We start from the raw sequence: 20221 nt of genomic DNA on the forward strand, positions 1-20221 counted from the left end.
CCAATTATTTCTTTTAAAGCATAAATTTCTCGATCTTTGCATTCTACCTTAATACCTAAGAAAATGCCCAGTGTCAATAACAAATAAATAAGAAATACCATAAAGTGTCGGGCATCAATGGGGAGATTAGCTCATGAATATTCGGACGACTAGTGATATAACGCATGATTCTGCCGTGGTCGTTCGGCCCAATCCAAAATAACGTGTAAATTGCTGAGGGACGTGCGACATGATCCATAGATGCATCTATATACTGGCGAGGCGTTCGGCCCACTCCACAAGAAAAGGAAGAAAGTTATCGAATTACGAGACACGTGCTTACAATACAATACATGAGCACAATATAATTATAATCTTTACCTTTTCTCAAATAACTCACCCACAACTCAAAGTGATAAGGCTCGGTCTTTTATTCATATATTTGTTTCTAAACCAATTTCAGTTATAACTTCAATTAATTAAGCCAGCAGAATAAGTTCAAGTAATTCTAATATTGCATGATGAAATCCTAAGTCTACTCAGACATAACATGCTTTAGCTACGTATGGACACTCGTCACCTCGTGCATAAGTAGCACCCACAACGAGTAGCATATAACAATTAAATCACCTTAGATTTCCCTTCACGAAGTTAGACAGGAGACTTACCTTGCTTCAAAGTTCCATAACTGGCTCCAACGCCACTCTAACACCTCAAACCGATGCCCCTCGCTCCAAAACTAGTCAAACAATGTGCAAACCAATGAAAATATACCCAAATACTCATAATAAATCAGTTCATAACAATTCCCAACTCTGCTTGAAAAGTGAATAAACTCAACCCTCGGGCCCACGTGCCCGAATTTCGAAAAATTTCGAAGACAAACTTTACCATAGCACCACGAACTATAACTTATTCAAAATTCCATGTCCAATTTCATGGTCAAAATCCAAAAATACCAATTTCTACGTTTTTCTTCAAAATCTCAAATTTCTACAAATTTCCATGTTTAAATCCATATATAAACCATATATTTAACTCACAACGAGAAGGAATCACTTACCTAGTGATGGGTGATGAAGAAGCTCCTTCAAAAATTGCCCCAAGCTCGGCTCCCGTGGAAGATTTGAGATTAAATATTGAGCCAAACCCCTTTTTTTGCAAACTTATACACTGCCCAGGCGACCCTTCTTCGCGATCGCGGAAAAAGCCTAGCGATCGCGAAGGCCAAAAAAGGCTACTACCTCAAAACCTGCTTCACGTTCGCGATTCCCCAGTCGTGTTCGCGTAGGCCAAAGGCCTTCTGCCCCGTTTCCTTCATTTCCTCTTCGCGTTCGCATTGAGCCTCCACGTTCGCGAAGCACTACCAGGCCTACCTTACGCGTTCCCGTAGGGAAAAGTCCACCAGCCAAGAAATCCTTCTTCGCGAACGCGTCTCTTCCTCCGCGTTTGCGAATGACAACACCAGCAAACCAGCAACAACTTTTCATCCAAATTTAGTCCGAAACCACCTCGAAACATACCCGAGGCACTCGGGACCCCGTCCAATCATACCAACCCATTTCATAATATAACACGGACCCGCTCGAGGTCTCAAATCATACCAAACAACATCAAAACTACGAATCGACGATCAATCCTTCTTTAAATTTCAAACTTCTAAACTTTGACGAACGCGTCTGAATCATATCCAAGCCTTCCGGAATGATGCCAAACTTCGCGCGCAAGTCATAAATCACAACACGAACCTATTCCAAGGCTCGAAATCCCAAACAGACATCTATAACACCAAGGTCCACCTCAAATCAAACTTAAGAAATTCTTAAACCTTCAAAATGCCAACTTTCCATAATAAGCGCCACAATGCTCCCTGGTGATCCAATACTCAACCCGAACATACACCCAAGTCCGAAATCTTAATATGAACCAATTGGAATCTTCAAATCCCGATTCCGAGGTCGTTAACTCAAAAGTCAAATCTTAGTCAATTCTTCCAACTTAAAGCTTCTGAAATTAGAATTTTCTTCCCATATTAGCTCCGAACTTTCCAAAATTCAGTTCCGACCACACATACAGGTCATAATACCTGAAGTGACCTACTCAAGGCCTCAAATAGCTGAACGACGCGCTAGAGCTCAAAACGACCGGTCCGATCGTTACAGTTGTTATAGACAAAAAATATTTAAATATTAATGTTTTTCCTTTTTAAATTTTACATAGAAAAGATGAGAGAATTTATTGTTTGACACAATGCTATTTTTGTTTCTAAAGGAACGGTTTGAAGTTTAGACTCCATATGGCATGAATTATTCTAATCAAGAAATCAGAATGCCTTGCATAAATACTTTAACACGCTGCAAAAAATATCGTGTCCAATAAAAGACTTAGGGGTCGTTTGGTAGGGTGTATAAGAATAGTGCAGAATAAAGTGTATTTGTAATATATGGATTAATAATGCGTGGGTTAGTAATGCAAGCATTAGTTATGCAGATAGTATTTCTTATCTATTGTTTGGTGTGGTGTATTAAATTATAATGCATTGCATAATTTTTAAGAAAAATAGTTGTTTATAAAAATGCCCTCCATATTCTCTAGCTTTAAGAGACTTTAAGGATAATTTTATCTTTAACCATACTAATGCATGCATTAATAGCCTTGGCATTACTAACGCCATGGTTTTCTATTCATTACTTTTACATAGGATAATACCAAATATGATGTATAACTAATACAAGTATTAGTTATACACAAGTTAAAAAAATGTACAAAACAATATATTTAATGCATAAAGTTAATGCTTGTATTATTTTTTCTAATACCTCATACCAAACGACCCCTTAAACTTTAGGGAGCATTTCTTAAAATTTTAAACTTATGCACAATGAGAACAGAAAAGATATATAAAGATCTTCAAATATTAGGCATTATGCAGGATGAAAACTTTTGTGCGATGGAATGAAAGTATACTTGAATATATTTTAATGAAATTAATTGAAAATATTTTAATTATGTATATTGTAACATAATATTTTATCATAAGTGGTGCATTACAGTTTTAAAATATTTAGTCAAATTTTCTATACTTATCGGTAATTCTACAAAGAGCATGTGAATAAATGGGTAATTTTACAAAGACATTCTCTTATAGAGATGGTTATTGGTGCTAAAGGTAAAAAGATATTATAGAGAGATAAAATATAACATAAAAATTAATTCCAAAAATAACTTGGATTTTATAGTGAAGATAGTACTGTTATGTAATGATGATGTTACAAGGAAGTTTAACTGCACTATTTTTGTTAATATATTAATATATTCCGTTAAATTATTTTTTTACAATTACAATATGTGATAGTTGGACGTGGTAATGACATCGTGTAGCCACTATAAGCATACTGTTTAAAATATATTCACAGTTTTCTACTTAAAGATTAGCCAATTTGCTCAAACTTCAGGACATAATATCCTAAAGTTTAAACTGCAGGACATCGTGTCCTAAAATTCAAAAATTATATCCAGAAATTTGAATACTATGTCTTGAATTTTAAATTAGCAATTTAGAAATTCAGGATACTTAGTCTTATAGGACAGTAAATTCTGAATTTCAAATTAGCAGCTAAAAACTTCAGGAAACAAAAATTCAGGATATTTGATCATAAATTTTGAGCGAATTAACTAATCTTTAAACATATTATAAATTATGAATATATTTTAAATAGCAGACTTAATATTGGCTATTGATGTACTGCGCCCTCTATTGGATAAGTGTTTCACTTGATTGGTGCATTTGTTAAAAGTTATATAGGAGTATTCTTTTTGTCCCGAATTTATAATAAATAATATTGTATAACCAATCTTAAAATATAATTGACGAAAAATATATATTATATATATTATATAAAAATATGTATAAATTTTATACAGAATATAAATAATGCTAAAATTCTCATTTGGCATTTATTTCTTTTTCCACTCGGCCAATTAACGTTACGAATAGCGACTAAAAATTCACCTTTTCGACGACCGGGAATTGGAAAGGCGACCATATCACCAGCCATGTCAGTACACGACCAAGCGGCGGCGGCCGTGAAACTAGCTATGGCGGCGGACGGGGCACTTGTCGGCCTAGCCCTAGCGTACATTGCCGTACGGAGTATTTTCATCTTCAAAGCCAACTCTTCCGCCCTTCACAAAATCAACGACGCGCCGTCCCTCCGCGTCTCTGATCTCCGTTCCGTAATTTCGTCGTCTTCTGAAAGTAATGTCAATTCTGATCAATCCGATGATGGCGGTAAGCTTGTGATCATTCGCGGTACAGTGGAGGCGAAATCTGCTGTTGAGGGTAACTGGAAGAGCTTAAGGGCTAATATTCTCTCCGCTCACGAGTCTGCTGAAAAAGGCGTTATCTTGCAACGCACTCAAACTGTAATTTCTTCAATTATTTTCGTTTTATTTATTTTAAGTTAATACTTATCATGTTCAATTTTTTTGTGCACTAACTCCAATTATAGTAGAGTCCGGATAAAGGAACAGGGCTATAGTTGTGTGCAAACTTGAAAGTCAGTGCTACCTAAGTCAATTTATCATGAATCCATGCAGTATTGGATGCGTTAAGATATGCTTTTTAGGCACGTAACATCCTTATTTGGGTGTGATGAAAAAGATGAATCTTGCAATAGACAAAAACTGTAATTTTTCTATTATTTTCTTTTAAAAGAAGGTTGGATATTTCATATTTAACTTGTTTGTGCACACTTTAACTCTGTATATATGAGAGTCTGGATACAGGATTAGGATTAGTGAGGCGTTTAGGTTTGGTTGACAGTCAATCTAAAATTAGTCAAATTTCTCGTAATAATGGATGCATTAGGATGTGTCTTTGTAGACACGTGCTATAACGGTATCCAAGTGTGGTGAAAAAAAGTCAATTACATTATTTGATTCACACGGTTTCGCAAGCTGGTTATCATGAACCGCTTGCTCTTGTATTTTTAATAACTTGTCCTACATTTAGTTAAATGTTGACGCTCAATTGAAAGAAAGAGCAAACAATTATATGCTTAGCTCGTGTCCCAGGAATCCCTAGACCCAAAGAGAGGACACAGGCTAATCCTTACGAGAGGAGAAGCTGGTGAAAAGCATAGAGCGTGCGTGCTACGCTTGGCTGCCTGTGTGTGGGGGTAGTCATGGGCTGCATTCCAGCTTCGGCCCATGACCCCTTGACCGCCCCCAGGTAGTATGTCTTAAAGACAATACTTTTGTAATGAAATGGGTTAAAATAGAGCTGAATTTTGAGGATTCATATAGCTTATCCTAAGTTGTTTGGATTGATGCGCAGTAGTTGCTGTTGTTACATTGTAAAAATCAACAGCCATTATCTAATGGTTATGGACATCCTTCAGTGTTTCGAAGTACTTTTTGAACAGTGTCCTTCAAACAGAAACCACTTGCTATTGTTAAGCTGGAAATATGATCCTGATGACACAACTACTTCATTAGCAATCTATGTCTGCCTGCTGCTGTATTGTTAATTCTTATGTGCATCTTTTTTTCCCAGTGAATTTTGGCAGAACACTGATGTTCGTTGTCTTGTCTTTTATAGTGTATCTACAATGAATGGAGAGGCTTCTTTGGGTGGACTGGTGATCTACGTTCAATATTTCCAAGATACTGGAAGGAACAAGATTCTTCCTCTTTGAGAATGGTAATGTGAATTTTCCAGTATTGCTAATCTTTGGCAATTTTATTTTTTGCCATAATTTCTGCTGGTTATGTGAAAATATTGTAGGAAGCTATTATTCCTTGGCCCTTGATAGGAAGGTGTGGAGGTCGAAAATTAAGGTAGAAGTTAGTAAGTAGTCGAGGATATTTCTGTTTCGTACCGAGGGTATTAGGGTTGGTATGGTTGTTTTTCTTGTCTTTTGCTAGTATTTCATGCTGTTTCCCTATTATCTTCTACTGCGGTCTCTTAATATCTTGCTGTTGTTACTGCTTGTTGTGGCTACCGCTTGTTGTGGCTACCGCTTCCTTCTATATATTTTTCTGGCTTTGAGATTGTTGTTTCTATCTTTCTGGCCCTATTTGTTGATATTACTTGTTTCTACTATTTCTTTTCATCTTTCTTGAGCGGAGGGTCTATCAGAAATAGCCTCTCTACAGATCCCACTTGTGGGATTCCACTGGGTTGTCGTTGTTGAAGCTATTATCCCAGACTTTCTCAACTTTTTTATACTTTATCTATTTGCTTTTGCTCTTTTCGTTCGACTCTAATTTAATGTTCTCATCTAAGATTTTTATGTACTCTCTATTTGACATCCTTGGAGGAATATCGTACTCGTCTACCTGGTAAGGTTGTGAATAGGAAGAATAACATGCGAGATGGCCAGACTAGTTGTTTCTCACATGATCAGATTTTTTGCATGAACCATCTCAATTTGAAGGAACAAGGCTTGAGTGGATTTTTTTCAATGAATGGCTAATATGAGAGCTTTTCGTTTCTCTTTTCCTTTTCTTCTCTCCTATTGGAGCATTGCACTCTTTTCTCGCTTGGTTCTGGTTGTAATTTCTCTGCATAAAATGTCTCTCCTACTTGTTATATTTGATCTAGTTAATACACTCCATGTTTGTAACTGCTGTGTTTTTGCCTACTAATAAGTGTCATAAAGTTCTCTTTGTTTTCATAATATAAGCTTTTGTGCATCTCTATCTTCGGCTCAGGTTCCTTTTGTTATTGTTGAAGCTGGGAGGTGGCCACAACCTGAATATGTTAATGTGAACATGGATAGCTCAAGGCATCCCCTACCTCTTGTGACAGTTTATCATCACTTGCAGCCTGTAAACGCTACTCCGCTCACTTTCCTCCAGGCGCTCTTTGGTCATCCCTATCCTGTAAGCTGAAAATTATGTTGTGTATATAGGCTTCTTGACCATTTGGTTGATCTTTTATACATCTTTTAAAGTTTGCCCATCTTCCTGCAACTCATGCAACATACTGTTTTCCGTCTCAAAGGTTGGGGTATTGGATGAAGAAAAAATTCTGCCACTTGGAAAAGATATAACAGCTGTTGGTGTTTGCAGCTCAAAAGATGGGATTTTGGAGATCAAATCATGCAAGGACCTACCCTATTTCTTGTAAGGAAGGCGTACAGAATAGTTGTTTTAATAAGTTGATAAAACATGATGCTCTTTCTTTTCATGGGACTTTATGACTTACGAAATTTTCACCTGGCACTAGTTAGACAACTTGTTCTGCCAAATGAGGTTGACGATTGTCATTCTTGCATTTGTTAAATTTTTTTTCCTAAATTTTCCTCAAACCTCTCTTAGATGATTTTTTCTTCTTTGTGTGACCCTAAATGTGAAGTAAGTCTGTGTACCTTATTGGTGAAAGTGAATACTTGATATTCAAAAGATCCTCTCTTTCTACACCCGAGTTAAAGTATGATCATGTCTAGAAGGATATACGAGCCTGGTCTGAAAGGAAGGTTAAGAGAGATTTCTTAGTGACAGATGAAGAAAAATGCTTGTGAATTATACAAAAAGGATTTAAATGAGAGGAAATGAAAATTCCTGAATTTGACTCTGCATTCAGGAATATGCTAAATGTCTGCTTAAATACCATGTTTGGTGTTTCCTATGAGCATGATAATTAAGCCACAGTTCCTATTTATCAGAAAATAACAGTCTCTTCTTCTTTTCACTTCTGGTAAGAACTAGCACAGACTTCGCGATATTATTGGGTGAATAGTCATTGGTAGGTCTACATAACAAAACTAACATGAGCTGGTTATTATGAGATGGTTTTAAAATCTGAAATTATTTTCCGAGATTTCCATATTTGTGCTCAAGCATGATAACAGTGGTTGCCGTTTTTTGTCAGTTCAAATTGTGATAGAATTACCATGAGTTTTGAAATATTTTGGGTGATACACTCATTGGTAGGTTTGCATAGTAGAGTGCAAGTTCTGTCCTGGTGAAGATTCGATTCAGCTGATACACATGTTAGACATACACAATAAAGTATTTGCCTCTCTACAAAATGCAAGCGTATATATATCTAATAAACACAGAGGAAAATTTGCTGCCTGGAGCATGTAGTTCTTTTAAGTTCTGATGATGTGTTTTCTGCATATTTGATGCTTTATATCTTCAAACTTGTTATATCAGCTGCTTCTCTTGTTCTAAAAATTTTGGTGTTCTCTCGTTTCCTGATTAGTTCTTTTGTTGAAAGTTGTGAGTCTACCTTTTTGCTTTGGTAGGTCTGACATGACCAAGGATCAAATGCTGGTAGATCTTGCCTTTAAAACAAAAGTTTTGCTGTGGAGTGGAGTTGTGCTTGGTTTATTTGCAGTTGGTGTCCTTGGCTATGCTGCTGTGAGGTAAACTGGTTACGTCTCTCAGATACTTAACTTTTAGCCTTTGTGGATAACATGTCTTGAAGATCTCATTATTACTCTTTTTTTCTCTTTTGCCCTTTTTCCTGTCGTGGACTGGGGTCAAGGGGAGGTCTAGGCTGAACAAAATCCTTTATTATGTCATACAGTATTTTACGATTCTGCCTACAGAGCATGAGTTGAGGTTGATTCTGCTTACAGAGCATGAGTTGTGGTTGAATACTGCTCTCTTAAATAATCAAGTCATCTACATGGTGCTCCTTTTTTTTTTTCCCCCTATCAGTTGAAACAATAGTTGACCTTTTGACTTTGCTCTCCGACCCCGATATAAAGTAGAACATGAAATAGAGTAGAAGTAAATGAAACTTGTTGCTGGGGAAATGGTTTGGGAAGGCGAAATGTTGAGGGGTAGATAAATAGGCCATTACGCACAAATGGTTCTAATTATAAAGAAATCTTCTCCCAAGAATTGGTGGATTCCTATCCCTACTTCAATTTATCTCGTGACTGCAAAAATTGAATCAACTTAAAGTAACTATGACATGAACTTCAAATCCTACTGGGGTAGAAGGGTTGGTTGATTGATTTGGAATATAGCTGTTCCCATAGCTTGTGTGCAATTCTTTTTTACATATTACTTTATGGAACTTGTGCGACATATACATGTTGACTTGTATTCTATTAAATTGGCAGTTTGGTTTTATATTTGATGCGATTGAAGTTTGAGCAGGACCATCGTCATTGAGGTGCCAAAAAGAATACTCCCTCCGTTCACTTTTACTTGTCCATTATGAACTTTTCATTCCCCTTAAGAAATATATACCCATAATAATAATAATAACATTTCAAAAAATCTTGAGAAATGATTTGGGGAATGGTAGTTAATGATAAAGGGTAAAATAAGGAAAAAAAATTCTCTCTTGATTTGCTAAAATGGACAAGTATAAGTGAAAATGCATTTTTTTTTTATAATGGACAGGTAAAAATGAACGGAGGGAGTAATACCTTTAGCTACCTTAAGTACGAAATGATTATCCTTGAAAAGCTTTTCCTTGTGGCACTGGTCGGATGGGTAAATTTGATAGTGCAAAAATCTACATATTTAGATCACCTCCCTCCCCTCCCCCCCCCAAAAAAAAAAAAAAGAAAAAACTCCTAAAGAAAGGAAATCTAAGACTGAAAAAACAGAAAAAAAGTTGGAGACATGCCCATTTGGCAGGAAAACATGGTGAAAAAGTTTTTGGCTAAATCTTCTTTTTCAAGTTTTAAAGTTTTCTTTGTTGGATAGTTTTCGCAAAAATGTTACTCCCTCCGTTCCAGTTTATGTGAACCTATTTCCTTTTTGGTCCGTTCCAAAAAGAATGATCCCTTTCTAAATTTTGAAATAATTTAGCTTAAACTTACAATTTTACCCTTAATAAGAAACTTTTATAACCACACAAATACTCTGGGCCCCTTTTTGACTTGTTTAGCACCATAAATTTTAAAAGTCTTCATTTTTTCTTAAAACTCCGTGCCCAGTCAAACAGGTTCACATAAATTGGAATGGAGGGAGTACCTTTTTTCTTTTTTCCAAAACTTTGAATTTTTTTTGAAACACCTAAAAGATGTGTCTGGCCTAAAACGTTCTCATCTTGTTTCGTCGAAACTTGAAAAAAGCTTTGGCCAAAAAGACGTTGCTTGCTCTCTGTGGAAGTTTCTCAATGACTATTGATTTATGCAGTTGCCTTTCTTGAGTTTATGCTGCACATGTCATCCTGATGTTTTCATGATGAAGTAGGTTGGGTTGAAGAATATTTTCTGTTCTGTTTCTCGAGTGAATAGATCCTTGCTTGTTTAATGGGCTACTCTCTGGAATCGTAGAGCAAGCAACTTCTTTTACTGGTCACAAACTCTTTCTTCACCATGCAATAAGATAGTAATTATGGTTCCTTACTGTGTTAAACACTTTAAGTTACTTCCTTTGCTTACGCCAGCTTGAACAATCCACTATGGGCTGGAAGAAGCATTGAGTTTGCTCAGGATGAGCAAGCCTGCAACTCTAGTTATGCTGTCTAAAACACCCATTGCTCTCCCACACAGTGTGAATAAAAAAGATCTAAAGGAAACTTGGTTATCAGCAGCATCCATGTCAATATTACTCTAGTGGTCACACGAAAATCTAATTCATATTTATTTGTTTTAGGAACTGGAATAGATGGAAGGAACGGAGACACCAGAGGCAGGTCCAGCAACAAAATGCTTCTGCTAGCAATGAAGCTGATTCGCAGATTAGTGCTGATGAGGAAACTGGAGATGTTCCCGATGGGCAGTTGTGTGTGATTTGCCTAATGAGAAGGAGGCGGTCAGCATTTGTTCCGTGTGGACATCTGGTTTGTTGCCAGCGATGTGCCTTGTCAGTTGAACGTGATTTAGCACCCAAGTGTCCTGTATGTAGGCAGACAATTCGTTGTTCTGTAATGATATATGATTCTTGAGGAGCAAATAGCATGCGTGATTTTGAGTAGCTCATGCTGGGAAGGTGGTTGTGCATTTTGTAAAGCATCATGCAAGTGAAAACGGCATAAGCAGTCTCATACCAATTGGTCCTGAAGCGGGAGCATGTGAGGATGGTGGTTGATAGGACTGATGCAGGATGCTTTTCGCCGTGCCGATTGGTAATCAGATACTAAAATCTACACGCATGTTATTTGTGTCTGTACATACATATTTTGCTGACTTATTGTTGTATCCTTAAAATTCAATATTCACTATAGTATAACTGGGAAGAAAATCTTGTCAATGTGGTAACAGGCAGTAATTGTAAATAAGCTTCCCCTACTGAAAGTAGTAGTACAGCTTGACTTGCTAGGAGTCATTTTGCTTGAAAATTTTTGAGTACTAAACACTCAACTATTTTCTTCATTTCACAGACTCGTTACACATCTATATTCTTTTACGTGACCACCTGCCTAGAATCAAAATTTTAAGGGACTTAAACAATTTTTTGACTTGTTGCCTCTGCAAATGCACTGATCTGAACCTGTGGGAAAGCAGTTAATCAATATTCGTCCGGACACTGGGTTTGCCAGTAGACTTTATCAGGTTCATATGTAACAGCTGTGTGCTTCTCTCAAACTTGATTCTTATTTGATTGACTGTTCCAACTCTCATTTGTCTTGGGATCTATCTTCCATAAGGAACAAAATGAAACAGGTTCTCCTTTCCACCACAGACCCACACAGCCATCCTTTTCATCCACTTTCATCTCCCAGTTGCTATTATACTTCTTCAACACTGCCCGAGCTCCGTCAATGGCATCCTCTCCAAACATCTCTCAAACGAAGCCAACAGTTCGCATGCTTTCACACCATTTCTCCTTTCGCTCGTTCATCTCTCCCATGTTTGTCAAAGCCTTTGCTGCCTCTCCTTCCATCATCCTCCTTTCCGCACCCTCACGTCCTTTATAAGCTACACCGATGGAGTCCAAGAACTTCCACAAGTACTCCACTTGTCTTGCGAATCCTGTTGCAAAGTCCCCACAACTGTTGCAGCTGCAATCCATGTTGTTCTCACTCAAAACCACTCCTTTCGGCTCCAAACTCTTCAATATTCTCAAAAACTGTCCTTTCGTCTGGGCTGTTGTGTTTCAAGTTATGGAGTCTGAACTGTGCACAAATAACCAAGATTTCATCCGAGGATGAATTGATCACTTGAGAATCAAGATTCTGAAGTGGGTAATTCTCCATTCTGTTGATTTGTAGATTGATGTTAATTCCCTTGGCAAAGGCAAGGAGCTGTGAGGAAAAATTGTAACCAGCTGGACCAATTACAAATGGACTATTTCTTAGTTGATCATTTTCTATGGTAGGTGTAATAACTGTTAGACGAACCAATGGTGGCGGCCCTCCTGATCGATGGGTCAACTCCTCGAGCAACGTTGGCCATTGAACTCCATGAGAGACTCCAATATCAAGAATGTGTAGGTTCTGGGGTTGATCATGTTCCCCAAGAATTTGGAGTATTGAGGAGTTTGCAATGCTATTGGGTATACGAAACAAGGGACTAATGTCATTGAAGTTGATCAGTGAGTTCTTAAAAAACTTTGGATCGGTAGAAGCAAAAGTAGTAACACCACTAGAAGCAGAAGGTGTTAAAGTTGAGCATGGAGTAGAAAGATAATGCGTTAGCGCCTGGAGTCCACGAGCAGCTAACCGATGGTTGGCATCACCGTTTAGTGAGGAAAGCTCGTGCAGAACGTACAGCAAATGCTGCACACGATTCAGATTTCCAGCAGTGATTGCAGCAGCACAAGGGTTAAGCACCTGCTCTGCCCATCTTCCTTCTTTGTTGTTACTATTATTTCCTGTTGACTTGTGTGTTGCTTTCTTGTGTCCTGCTGATTTTTTAGTTGGCACCCTTTGGTCTACATTGGTTTCCCTATCATCGGCATCCTTGATCCGACGGTTCTGATTATTCCTCGACATCTTGGGATTGTAGTCAGAATCATTTCCTTTCCTTTTCTGGGATGAAACCAATGGCGTCGGGTGGCTTGAAATGATCGGCTCCAAAGGGATAGTGCTCCAAATGAAGGCCGTCAGATTATTGTTGTTGTTGTTATTGTTGATCTGTCATTCTTGGTCTATATTTTCACCAGGAACCCACCACGAGTCCCCGTAAAAGTCATCAGGACTATACAACTCATTGAGGAACGATGGAATATATGATAAGGTACCATCCAACCACTCTGAGATGGGATCAGATATGGGATTAGGCTCTGGTTCATCAATGGTCATTGTATCAGAGACTGAAGAAGAAGTATGGTGGGAGAGATTGGCTTGTTTGATCATTGACTTAATAGAAAGGATGCAAAGATTGAATATGATATGATATGTTTGTTAAAATGTTATAGTGGCAAATGAGAATAATTCAAAATGGAATCAAAAGGGACCTTACTTTGGGAAGAGACAGAGCATGGCATATTTAAAGGGCAGTGGTGTATTGTTATTTTGGAAGTTATGGTGCTTTATTGAGATTTCTTTTAGCGGGTTCGATCCCTAAATGAGTAGCTCAGTGCACTAAGCACCCGCTATGCACGAAGTTTGGAGAAGGGCCGGACCATAAGGGTCTACTGTATGCAGCCTTATTATGCATTTCTGCAGGAGACTGTTTTCGCTGCTCGAACCTGTGACCTTCTAATTCCATGACAACAACTTTACCAATTACGCCAGGGCTCCCCTTCGACCCTGAAAATGGAATTTTTTTTTGTTAAGGAGCGCTTTTACTTTTATTGAAGCTTACGCGATGTGAGTTCAGATTAGTCGGATCCCAATCAGTATTTTAAAAGGCGTGGGCGTAAGGCGAGGCATTTTACATATGCCTCAGCGAGGTGTAAGCCCCAAGGCACGACGCGTAAGCCCCATAGGTATTTAATTTTTAATATTTTATAAAATAATATAATTACAATAAATATTTATAAACATGTAAAATTGCATAAAATTGAAGAAAACTATAAATATGTGAAAAAATATATAGATGTGTTCCAAAAAAATAGTCAAAAGAATCTATTATACGCTGCTTATAAGCACAAGTAACTTGAGTCGAAAAGAATAAAGTTTTCTACAGAGAGGAACAAAAAGGATGACTAACCTGCAATTTGAACAAGATAAAGAATTGGGAAAAACCATGAATTAGGGCTTCAATCAGTAAAAAAAGTCTTGACTTTTAAATTTAATACATTTCAGTTCCTTTTTAAAACTTTTGAGTAATTACCAAGCTGACTTTTGAGAATTTGGATATTATATGAAGGATTTATTCAACAAATTTTGAAAAAGTCTTTAGGGCTTACGCCTCACTAAAAAAACGCGCCTCAAACGCCCGAGGCGTACACCTCTTGAGACTTTTGCCCCACACCATCGCCTTAGGATGTTTTTGGTGCATCTCGCCCCAGGGCTCGCCCCGAAAACGCCTTTTAAAATAGTGGTCCAATACAAATACCGAATACCATGTTAAAAAAGGATTTCTTTCTCTGATTTGCTTCTATGATTGACTTATTCTGTGGGGGTGTCTCACCTAATTATTTTTCAAAAGCTTAGGACTGATAGGTTTGAGTTTCAAATTTCAAGAGACGGCAGTCTCTTCGTCAATAAAAAAGTTAAAAAAATCTCTTGATCAATATGATTAAACTAATGTATGAGTTTTGTCTGATATTGCCTTCCCCTTAAGTCATTTTATTGATGCATTTTGGCACTTTCGAATAACCAAATTGACATACAGACAACTTGTAGTTGTCAGTTGCGATATGGTCTATGCTTTTTTTCTTGGATCAAAACCAACTTAACTCATAGTAAATACTATTGATGTATCTTAGTTATTGATCCACCAAAATCCATTTTGTATCTTGGAGGACACTATTCCTCTCGAGCCGAGGGTCTTTCAGAACAACTTTTCTATCTTCTTAAAATAGGGGTAAAATCTATATACACCTCTCTCAAAACCCTACTTGTGGATTCCATTGAGGATTTTTTTTTGGTTGTTGTTGTTGTATGTTGTACTTTTTACACTAAAAGGGCAGTCTGGTGCACTAAGCTCCCGTTTTGTGCGGGTCCGAGGAAGGGCCGGACCACAAGGATCTATTGTACGCAACCTTACCCTATATTTCTGCAAGAGACTGTTTTCACGGCTTGAATCCGTGACTTCCTAGTCACATGGCAGCAACTTTACCAGTTACGCTAAGGCTCCCTTCATTTTGGACACTATTGATTAAAAATGTTATACTGAGTGCTTCAATATTTTTAGTGTTGTTTGACTCAAAAGATATTAGAACCTTTTTGATATATCAATCAAAGAAAATGAAGGGGTAAATCTTAGCTAAGTATAATAATCTCTAAAACAAAAGGTATACAAGGTGAATACAAAGGGTAATATTTCTTGACCTTATCAAGATGAATGATCGAACAATAATGATATTAATCGTTTATGTAAGCAAGTGTTACAACGAATGTTCTTAGTTGGAAAAGTAGAAGAAGGAGAGCCCCTTACAAGGTTGTTTTTACGCTATATATAAGGGACAAACCTCTTCTAAGCCCTAAAAGACAAATCATGGAGAATATTCCTAATGCCCCTAATGGACCTACACTACTGTAAAAGTCGTACAGTCTCTTATTTGCTTGTCTGTCGTCCCCTGCAGGACGTCGAGCTACAAGGATCTTGTCGCTTGTCGTATTCATCAACGGTCGTGGTCGTCCAAATTTGGACCCATACAGTTAGTCCATCCGCTTGTCGAGGTTGCAACTTGGTGCGTCCTCGATAAGCGGATACCACTCGCTCTAATGGAGAAATTTGTTCTTACGAAGCGTTACGGCTTGGCCAATAATGGGTGGTCAGTGTGCACAACAAGACACCAGATAGTGTATTTTATCGGGAAATGATGTCACCTCCACGTGCGTCATCATTATGCGTGTTTTTGAGACATGGGCTGAGGGTTTGTCGCTTTGATTTCGGTGCCACTCTACAGTCTTCCGCTTCGATTCTGGCACCACCCAATCCTATAAATAGGTGGAGGGTTTGTTTTTTCAAAAACTCTTGGCCTTTTCATTTCTGGTTATCCTTTCTCATCCCTCCCGAGTTTGTTGTAATAACTTTCTGCTTCTTCTTCTCCCATTCTTCATTCACAACCTTCTCTGCTGTTTTAACACCTTTTCCATCAAAGAAATGCCTAGAACACACCAATCTCGTGAGGGAGTTTCTGAGGCCGCCCCATTGTCCATGGAGCTCCCCTCTGGCGGTGAGAATATGACGGTGCAAGAGGGGGATAGTTTTCCCACCGTGGAGGAGTTGCTGCCGAGACACCCCATGTCTCGAAGCGACTTCCTCAAGGATCCTCCTCCTACTCCTACCCCCGTGCTTTCTAAAACGGAGAAAGTTCATATTTATGCTCTCCGTACAAAGTATAACATCCCTGCTCATGTTGATATGGTTCCAGTGAGAAGGGACTTCGTGGAAGTCCATAGGCCTGGGTATTGCGCTTTTTACGAGTACCCCTTCGTGATCGGTCATTCTTTCCCCCTTCTTCCGTTAGCGGAAGAGTTCTATAGATTCTATGAAGTTTGCCCGACGCAACTTTCACCATACACGCTTAAGATACTTCTGCTGTTGACAAAGTATGCGGAGTTGGCGGGGTGCGAGGTTACTGTCCACCACCTCTTGCACCTGTTCTCGCCCAGCTTTCATAGGGGCACTATGGTGCATTTGAGGCACCGTGGAACAAAAGGGCTGGTGGTTGGGACCGACGACTGAGCAAGTCACAAGTTTTGGCATAAGTATTTCTTTGTCAAAACCGAACACATTGTTTCTGACCCGGCTAGGTTCCCGGAGCGGTGGAATGAGAATCGTAAGTGTCACCACTTGTTTTACTCTTTATTTTCCTCTTCATTCATTATAGGGTTTATTTGCTTCTCGTTTGCAGCTATGGGGTATCCACCCAGCCCTATTGCCGGTATAATGGACTAGGTAGCCTGTCTGTTGCCCCATGCAACGGAGACCCGAGATTGGCCAGCCTTCGTGAAACGTTATGGACCGAGAGTTTCATCTGGTAAATGTCTTCCCCTATATCACTTCGTTGGTCATACACCATTATCTATTGATACGACTCTTCGTGATGACAGGTTGAGGAGCTTCTAGGCGGATGGCCCCAGTCCCTGCATTCTGGCAGGCTGTCACTGCTGCAGAAATGCAATTTACTTTGACTAAATCCGTTCGAAGGGGTCGTACTCAGCCGATTCAAATGGAAGCTCCCTCTCGAGATATGGTCGTGAGGGAAAATGCCTTTTCCGTACCGACCCCTCACCTTTTGGACGAATCCTCTAACGGGGACGAGTCGCTACTGAGAAAAAGGAGGAGAGTGGAGCTTGGGAAAGATGTGGTCGTGGACACTGGTAGAAGGAGGTTGGGGTGCATCGCAAATGGCACCTATGCCTACATTTATGGCCGACGCCATCTTAGTGGGGAGGTCTCCTCAAACGGAAGAGGTTTACCTAGGAGGCGGCTTAGTACGCTCTATTGAAGGTGGCACGTCATCCAACGTTGGAGGGGGCTTGCGCGTCGAGGGCGAAGGCTCAGGTTCAGATGTCGACTCTGAAGACGTCGAAGGCGAAGGCTCAGGTTCAGATGTCGATCCAGACCCTTATCATGGAGACCGAGCACGAGCGCCAAGAAAGGAAAAGGACGGCCATCTACAGGAAGATGTCTTCCAAATACCAAAAATATCGCACTAAGCATCGTGCGATGACCGACATCTATAATCAGGACCGTGATTTTCAACTGTTCCGCAAAGGGCTTAAGTAGATGGAGGATCAACTGGTGCGCAAGGTCGAGGAGCTGAGGGAGCGAGATGAGGACCTTATGAAGGCCGTCGCCCGCAATAGTGAACTTGAGGCATCCCTTAAGGTGAAGGAAGATGAGCTCGAGTTAAGTAGAGGGGTGATGCCCGAGAATGCCGACTTGCAAGCAAAGGTGGCCAGTTTGACTACTCAATTGGGTACGAAGGCGGCAGACATTGATGGGCTTAAGGGTGAGTTGAGTGTCAGTGTCGATAAGCTGGCGACTGGTATTTCTGAAATGGTGGCCTTGGAAAATACCCTCCATGTCTGTAGGTCGGAGCTGACCAAGGAGAAGGAGGCATCCGAACTTAAGGTAGCGGGGCTTGAGGGGCGTGTTAAGGAGTTGGCGGCGGAGCTATCCACATTGAACGGACAAGTGGCGTCATTGAGAATAGAGGACGTGAGTCGACGCTTGCAACCTTCTACGTCTCGTGCCTCGGCTGATCCTATCATACCTCTTTGTTTATACGAGTTGTGGGTTCATGCTGAGGCCTGACTCGATATGTACAAGGCTCTTCATGCTTACGGGAGGGCATCTGAAGTAGAACTTCAGGGTGTGCGTGCAGAAGCTCGTGCAACTTGTGAGGCATGCAGATACGACCCTCTTATGCCTGATGGGGATGATATTAGCTCTGATGATGCGAACCGTCTTGCCTCTGACTCTTGGTATGAAGATGCGTATCCTACCGGGGATGATGTGTAATTTTTGGTTTGTACTTACTTTTTGCTTCAGGATTTTTGTAAAGGCATGCTTTAGCCCATTGTAAAGATAGGTGCTAGTAATATTTTGTTGTAATGGAGAAATCATTTTGTCGATTTGGTGATGGTCTTTGTAATATTTATGATATCCCGGGTACTTGTCGAATTGTTAAGCCAATTTTGCTTCGGGTAAGGTCTGGCCCTTTTCTTTTGGCGATGGCCTTAGCCTTTGAGATGCTACTCTTGAGCTGGCGTTGAGGTAGTATCCCGTCGTACTTTGAACGAAGTCGAACTCATTTTTCGTCGATGGACTTAGCCATTGGGATGTTACCTTTAAACTGGCATCGAAGTAGGGTCCCGTCATAGTTCAAGTGAAGTCAAACTCGTTTTTCGTCGATGGCCTTAGCCTTTGGGATGTATCCTTCGAACTGGTGTCGAAGTAGAATCCCGTCGTAGTTCAAGTGAAGTCGAGCTCGTTTTTCGTCGATGGCCTTAGCCATTGGGGTGTTACCTTTGAACTGGCGTTGACGTAGGATCCCGTCGAAGTTAGAGTGAAATCGAACTCGTTTTTTGTCGATGGCCTTGGCCATTGGGATGTTACCTTCGAGCTGACATCGAAGAAGTATCCCGCCGTAGTTCGAATGAGGTCGAACTCATATTCTTGTCAATGGCCTTGGCCATTGGGATGTTACCTTTGAACTGGCATCGAAGTAGGATCCCATCGTAGTTCGAGCGAGGTCGAACTCATATTTTTGTCGATGGCCTTGGACATTGGGATGTTACCTTCGAACTGGCGTCGAAGTAGGATCCCGTCATAGTTCGAGTGAAATCAAACTCGTTTTTCGTCAATGGCCTTGGCCATTGGGATGTTACCTTCGAGCTGACATCGAAGAAGTATGCCGCCGTAGTTCGAATGAGGTCGAACTCATATTTTTGTCGATGGCCCTGGCCATTGGGATGTTACCTTTGAACTGGTGTCTAAGTAGGATCCCGTCGTAGTTCGAGTGAGGTCGAACTCATATTTTTGTAGATGGCCTTGGCCATTGGGATGTTACCTTCGAACTGACGTCGAAGTAGGATCCTGTCGTAGTTCGAGTGAGGTTTGAACTCATATTTTCATCGATGGCCTTGGCCATTGGGATGTTACCTTCGAACTAGCGTCGAAGTAAGATCCCGTCGTATTTCAAGTGAGGTCGCACTCATATTTTCGTCGATGGCCTTGGCCATTGGGATGTTACCTTCGAACTAGCGTCGAAGTAGGATCCCGTCGTAGTTCGATTAAGGTCGAACTCATATTTTGGTCGATGGCCTTGGCCATTGGGATGTTACCTTCGAGCTGACGTTGAAGAAGTATCTCGTCGTAGTTCGAATGAGGTCGAACTCATATTTTTGTCAATGGCCTTGGCCATTGGGATTTTCGTTCATACATTGGAGATTTGATTATATTCCTGTAGGAAATACGTGTCGACTTTGTACATACAATGGAGATTTGATTATATTCCTATAGGAAATACATGTTGACTTTGTACATACAATGGAGATTTGGCTATCTATATCATTCATTACTTGATATGGAGATCACGTCGACGGGCGGGGTAATGAACAATACTTTAGACCTCGAGATGTCCCCCTTGCTTCCTCATTAAAAACCTCATCGAGAAAACCCGATTGGGACAAAACCTGGATGAGGGAAAAAGAGTACGACTTAGGTGGCGCCTCCTTTCAGAAGTGGAAGTATTTGAGATGGGCGACATTCCAATTGTTTTGGAATAGTTTTCCTTTCATTGTCGC

The 20221-nt window shown here is 39.8% G+C and overlaps 1 protein-coding gene and 1 pseudogene across 1 annotated transcript; one reads left to right on the top strand and one right to left on the bottom strand.

Annotated features, from left to right (window-relative positions):
- The first annotated feature begins 3937 nt into the window (after nt 1-3937).
- On the top strand, nt 3938-11276 carry LOC107779675 (E3 ubiquitin-protein ligase SPL2-like). The gene is made up of 6 exons (XM_016600144.2): nt 3938-4404; nt 5582-5683; nt 6697-6867; nt 6989-7110; nt 8238-8357; nt 10558-11276. Exons 1-6 carry the CDS (start codon nt 4036-4038, stop codon nt 10847-10849), a joined length of 1176 nt encoding a protein of 391 aa, XP_016455630.1. The 5' UTR covers nt 3938-4035; the 3' UTR covers nt 10850-11276.
- Nucleotides 11243-13308, bottom strand: LOC107779674 (protein NODULATION SIGNALING PATHWAY 1-like; annotated as a pseudogene).
- Between the last annotated feature and the right edge of the window lie 6913 nt (nt 13309-20221).

Source organism: Nicotiana tabacum, chromosome 20 (genome assembly GCF_000715075.1).
Source record: "Nicotiana tabacum cultivar K326 chromosome 20, ASM71507v2, whole genome shotgun sequence".
Lineage (NCBI taxonomy): Eukaryota > Viridiplantae > Streptophyta > Magnoliopsida > Solanales > Solanaceae > Nicotiana > Nicotiana tabacum.

Excerpts from the sequence above, each read along its gene's own strand:
- LOC107779675 (XM_016600144.2), top strand. The coding sequence starts at position 4,036 with ATGTCAGTACACGACCAAGCGGCGGCGGCCGTGAAACTAGCTATGGCG. Across the intron at positions 7,111-8,237 it reads AAGGACCTACCCTATTTCTT|GTCTGACATGACCAAGGATC; the intron begins GTAAGGAAGGCG and ends TTGCTTTGGTAG. Across the intron at positions 8,358-10,557 it reads CTTGGCTATGCTGCTGTGAG|GAACTGGAATAGATGGAAGG; the intron begins GTAAACTGGTTA and ends TATTTGTTTTAG.